Source organism: Protopterus annectens, chromosome 7.part0 (genome assembly GCF_019279795.1).
Source record: "Protopterus annectens isolate FY-2018-M chromosome 7.part0, PAN1.0, whole genome shotgun sequence".
Classification (NCBI taxonomy): Eukaryota; Metazoa; Chordata; order Ceratodontiformes; family Protopteridae; genus Protopterus; species Protopterus annectens.
In genome coordinates, this window is record NC_056739.1 from 865,477,738 (window position 1) to 865,483,702 (window position 5,965).

General features: G+C 36.4%; 1 protein-coding gene across 1 annotated transcript; it reads left to right on the top strand.

Annotated features, from left to right (window-relative positions):
• The first annotated feature begins 262 nt into the window (after positions 1-262).
• LOC122805853 (hyaluronidase-2-like) lies at positions 263-3,901 on the top strand. The gene is made up of 2 exons (XM_044076109.1): positions 263-621; positions 2,887-3,901. The coding sequence occupies exons 1-2, from the start codon at positions 532-534 to the stop codon at positions 3,328-3,330; spliced, it is 534 nt and encodes a 177-aa protein (XP_043932044.1). The 5' UTR covers positions 263-531; the 3' UTR covers positions 3,331-3,901.
• The last annotated feature ends 2,064 nt before the right edge of the window (positions 3,902-5,965 follow it).

Genomic DNA, 5,965 nt, shown 5'->3' on the forward strand with positions numbered 1-5,965 from the left:
TGCCTCCCACTGGAAATACACCAGGCACAACCACCAAAACAGGCCCTGGGATAGACTAAGGGCACATGGGTGGAACTATATCTCTATTTGCCTTGCAATATCTGAGGATCTAGTATATGAATAAGACTCCTATTGTGAATAGCGAAGTCTAGGTTGCAGTTTGCTTTCTGTGTGATCCTCACCAATGCAAGTGGTTTAGAAGACAGATGAATAGCTGTCTGGCTGGTTGACTGGATGAATGGATGGATGGACAAATAAATGGATCATTCACTTTCCTGTTAGAAATAATGTAATTTATAGCTGATGCTGCCATCACCCTGCCTTTTCTTATGTGAAGATGCTCTATAATACTGTAATATAAATGAAACCTATGTGATTGCTTAACTGCTATTTCTGTTTATGCCACAAGAGTACTTAAGTGGTACAGTAAAACATGTTTAATGCTTCCACTGGTAAAAAATATAAAAAAAATGCTGAATGCGGTTACTCATTTGAAAACCTGTCACGTGAGACTGGGTGTGTTTGTTTCAGATGGATTTGGTGCACACCATTGGAGAAAGTGCAGCACTTGGAGCGCATGGAGTTGTCCTGTGGGGAGACATTGAATTTTCAAGAAACACGGTAAAGTTTTTTTTTTTGTTAATCTGTGGTAAATAGAAGTATGTCGACCATATCAATATGTTAAGACTGGCAGCACTACACCTAGTACTGAACAGGTCTGAGTCATATTTTGGCTGTGGTGATAAGATTAGACTGTGATCATTGTCTTCCAAAGAATAGCTTTTGTCCCTTACAAATTGGTTGCACAAGTCTACTTGATTTTAAGACTGAAGATGCTATATAGGGCTTACTATGTCATGACAGTTCTTCAACACATAAAACAGACTAGATAGTATACAAATGCACAACTCCATTTCCTTAATCACAAAAAGAATTCCTCCTAAAGTGCTCAAAAATGAAATTTAATACAGCTCAGATTTGGGAGTTATATATAGAAATAAATGAAAAACATCCACAATCTTGGGAGTGTGTAAGCACTATGTAATGAGACGTGGAAGCCTCCCAAGCTTAATTGTGAGTTTTGTTGTGAGGCTGGTGTGCCGAACTTTTTATCTGTTATTAATTGCTTCTTTGTCGAGGTGTAGCGACATTGCAGATTGTATATACAGAAATCAGAAGTGGGGTATGGGGAACCTGCAGCAAAATAAAGAAGTTAAAAGTCAGGTTTTGAACCTACAAGGCTCAAACTTACAAAGTGGATCCACAGTGCAGAGAGAGCTTCAAGCATCCCAATGTATTGCAACCAACAATGAGCCATCTGTCTCCAAGAAAATATGAGGAAACTGTGAAATGATAATTTTACTGCTGTATTAATTCATAATATGTCAGAATTTTCTTTTGTAAAGTCTCACATTCACACCAGGGTATACACTTTAGGATGCCTTATTCCAATGCTTTGCTCAACAAACTGTCAACCAGCTGCATTTGGACCAGAATGGGGATCTGTTGTTAAACAATTCTTCAGGACCTCAGGAAAGTTATATTGATGCTGACACTGTAGTTGTCTATCTCATTTTTGCTTTATAGTCATATGACAGAGTATCCCTAGCTTCTGCTTGTGTTTATGAATGAACAGAGCTGTTGTAAAGTTTAACTTTATGAATTTCACCATCGTATTATTCATTTAGAGGATTAGCTTCCAATGTCACTGCAATTGTTAGTATCCATTATTTTCAGTCTCAATGATATTTTGCTGTAGGTTTATAGGATTCCATTGTTTTAAAGGGAAAATACATTTATGCCATATAGAAAGTACAGTTTGCACTGCACACAGTTTCATTTTAATCCAGCAAATGGAATAATGTGACATTAAAACTGCTGGCATGCATCAGCTGGAGAAAACAATCTAGCTTCAACATTTATATCTTAACTGATGCAGTGTACCTCCTGCAGTCAGTGTGTAATCGATTCTTAAGTATTCTGTACATTTCATTTTTCTCATACCTAGGGCATACTATTTAGGTGACACATTAATCTCTAGCTGTTGGGTGAGGGGTATAAAGTATTATAAAACAAAATATCACTGACACTTTCTTCTACCATTGGCATAACTATATATTGCGTATTTCTGCTGTAATAATTTGGAGGTCCAATAATTTCATTATGGTTTCTGCTTTTTCACTTTCTTCACTTAAATGTGTTGTCACACTATCTAAACTTCAGGACTCATTGCAAAGTGATGCAAGGCTGGAACAAAAAAAGACCAAAAATACAGAAGAATTAATATCGAACATTGTGCTCTTCTTCCCTTATGATTGTTTTTTTTTTGTATAGGTGACAACCCCCCCCCCCCCGAACTTATATATACCAACTCCAAGATTGCCATTCCTGGAGGAAAAAGAAAACTTGATACATGTCTCTCTTGGGACTTAAAACTAGTCCACATTTTTGCTATACTTCATTCAGTTTATTGTCAGGATAATGTAGTTTCCATTGGCGTCACTCATTAAAATATCAACAAATGAAGTGCTTACCTACTTGCATGCACAACATAACAATTGTAACAACCCACTTGCTGTCATTATTCTGTTCTTGAGTGTGTATGGAACCAATGTCACGGGATCTATTCCTTGCCTACGAGGACTGATATCCATGCTAGTTTAGAAAAGTTACAATATTTTCACTTAGTATATTTGCTGTGCCAGATGAAATGACTGAGGGCTGTCTATTACTTAGATTTCTTTATTTTGTATACTTTATTTACTAAGATAATCATAAAAGGAACAAGTAAAACTGTCCACTGATATTTTATGCTTCTCAAAATGAGTATGTACTTAAAAGCAATATTTACTAATTAGAAATGATATTTCCTGATTTTACCAACAGACTAACTGTATGCTGATCCGTGACTACATAAGAAGCGTTTTGGGACCATATGTTATCAACGTCACCAAGGCTGCAGAACTTTGTAGCCAGTTTACATGCAACAAAAATGGACGATGTTTAAGAAAGAATCCAGAAACAAATAGTTACCTTCATCTAGATGGACAAATTTTTCAAATTCAAGAACATACCGATCGTCACAGTATTTCATTTAATCCAATAAGAACACTCAGGGAACAAATACAGAAAATGGGAACAGAATTTCAGTGCCAGTGTTATGAAGGCTGGATGGGAGAAAGGTGCAACATGCCAGAAAGCACAGGAACTAGGCCGCAGTTGGTCATATGTATATATATAGCAGCACTTTGTGGAATGTTAACTTGGGACAGCTTGCTATGTGGCATTTTTTTATTTTTGTGGACATTGAATTTCCATTCATTATCATAAAACAATGACTTTTATTAGGTTTGTTCAAAGTTGAATTATTTATAGAATCCGTATTAAAGTACGGCAATAATAAAATAACCACATTTTTCTATTACATGGTATTATAGTTTCTGTATCATAACAAAAATGTAATAGAATATTTTTTAACAAGTGTATATGTGTAGTATAATGTGCATTTTTTGCAAACAAGTACTAGCACTAAATGTTCTTTATAAGACCTCATGGATACAGTACTAATGTTATAACATTTCTTATTTGCGTGATGGAAGTACCTGCACTTTTATATAATTTCATGTGTTCACATACCAGTTCTCTTCCACTGGGCCATTCAAACCTAAAGCCTTGTAATGAGGCATTACTGCTGTAGAAACATAGTGCAACAAAACCACAGATAGTGATGATGTTCCTGTTGGATGCATAATGCTTTTATTGATAACATTTTAGAATCATTAAAGTACCATCCCACATATTTCCACTCAAATTGTCTTTACATGGATGGAGTAGCACTATTTTATTTTACCAGCTGGTTCTAGCAGGATTTCAGCAGAGCATTATTGTGCATAATGGGACAGAAAATTAAAATGCTGATTCACACTTTTGTAACCATATATATAGCCACATATGATTACTCAGGAATGAATAGCGAATGCAAAAGAACCAAAAATAATAGATCCCAATAAATAATATGGTGTGTGTGTGTGTGTGTGTGTGTGTGTGTGTGTGTGTGTGTGTGTGTGTGTGTGTGTGTGTATATATATATATATATATATATATATATATATATATATCTATATAAAATTGTTTTTTTTTTTCAACTGAAGTTGTCTTCAGATAACTGAAACCTGAAGCAAATTTCTGGTACAGGTATATGTATCCAGGGGCAATTCAATTTTTTTATGACATGTAAGAAAGAAAACATATCAGTTGGCAGCCAAACAGGATGAGAAAGTGACACTGATCTGCATCCCAACAAGAAAACACTTACTGGCAGGTTGAATAACCAGTACTCCCTGCTGTGGTAGCCATTAAGTGACAAAACGTTATGCCAAATGGATGACAGTAGGGTGTGACCTAACGCAAAGCACTTCACATTATCAAAGGCATGCAGAGTGGTCATCTTAGGGTGAAAGACTACACTCAACTTCCTAAAAAAGATATTATACCCTTATCTCACTCCACAATAAATGGTAGAAGAAGTGACCCCAACAAGAAAGCACTTACTGCAAAGTATAAGAGGCTGTGCCTTCAGCTGAGGTACTCATCATGCAACAGATCTCAGCCCAATGTCCAGAATTAGGGACTCTTTGCTGACCTTTAACATTACTGATACCCCAACTAAAAGCAATTACAAATGTAAATCCCAGAAAGTGCCATTGGTGAAGTACAAATAGGGGGTGATTTGGCCATGCTAAAATGGTCTGCAGTCTCGGGCAGTTCTATACAGGACTGTTACTTAACCTGCACCTTTTCACATGCTACTGTTAACCATAACAGAAGCTACCAGTATCTCTAGGCTACAACTCTACTTTTTGCAGTGATCCTGCTTTAGTTTGTTCAAAACATGCTCACTCATTTCACTTTTTCTTACCACAAGAAAGTGCAACTGTTGCAGTACAAATAGCATGGTGTCAAAATGCACACAGTGTTGAATAGCTCAGGACATTTACATGCAGAAATGTTTGTTTAGATGAGTACACAACAAAGGGCAGTCACTAGTACATTTATCTAAAAGGTTCTTGCTACAACTAGGTTACTCTCAGTAATGTGTGCTTGACAGATGAATGTCTGAAGTTGAGAATATACTATTTTAAAAAATGATGTCAACATGCTTCTCCTGAGCAAAGTGCACGTTTATTGAAAGTGCTAGTTTAAAGTTATTTTAAATTGTAGTCTGACTGTACAGCCCCAAATCATCTTGTGGTTGCATTTTCATCAGAGGTTTTAATGAAAAATCAGTACCCTAACAAAAACGCTGGCGAATAGAAAAGCCAGTACCTTGTGATGAAGTACTGGTCAAGCAACAGAATGCTCCTGGCATCATCTTTTTTGAATTTATCTAATAAAAATATGAAAAAAAGGATAAAAAATGGAACTGACTGTACCCCAAATCAAAAGCACTTACTACTGAGTGGAACAGTGAGTGCCTTCTGTTGTAATGTTCATCAAGTGACATAAAGCTGCTATCATAATATGCCTGTATTATTCTATCCACAATGAAGTATTCCTCCAGCATGGTCTGCCCTAACATTAAGCAGTTACAATAAATATGACCTGCAGAGTGCTCATGTCAGGATGAAACCTTGCATTCCAATGAACAAAGCTGTACTCTTGTCTACTATCCACAATCACAAGCTTCTGAAGAAGAAATGACATGAAATGTGTAGCCCAGCAAGGAAGCACTTACTGAAAATTGGAACAGCCAGTGCCTCCTGCTGTGGTACTCATCATCTGTCAGGACGTTTACTTAGTTCCATGGCTGCACTTATTCTTTAGAGATGTAGAAGTGAGCTGTTCTTTCTGCCCTAACATAGAGAACTTACAATTTTCAAGGTCATGCAAGTTGCTTATATTAAGGTGAAACCAAGCTTCAAACTCTGTAGAATGTCTACATCTTCTATTTTTTGGACTATAAAAT

Coding starts and splice junctions, on each gene's coding strand:
- LOC122805853 (XM_044076109.1), top strand. CDS start 532: ATGGATTTGGTGCACACCATTGGAGAAAGTGCAGCACTTGGAGCGCAT. Junction 622..2,886: donor TTGAATTTTCAAGAAACACG/GTAAAGTTTTTT, acceptor TTTTACCAACAG/ACTAACTGTATGCTGATCCG.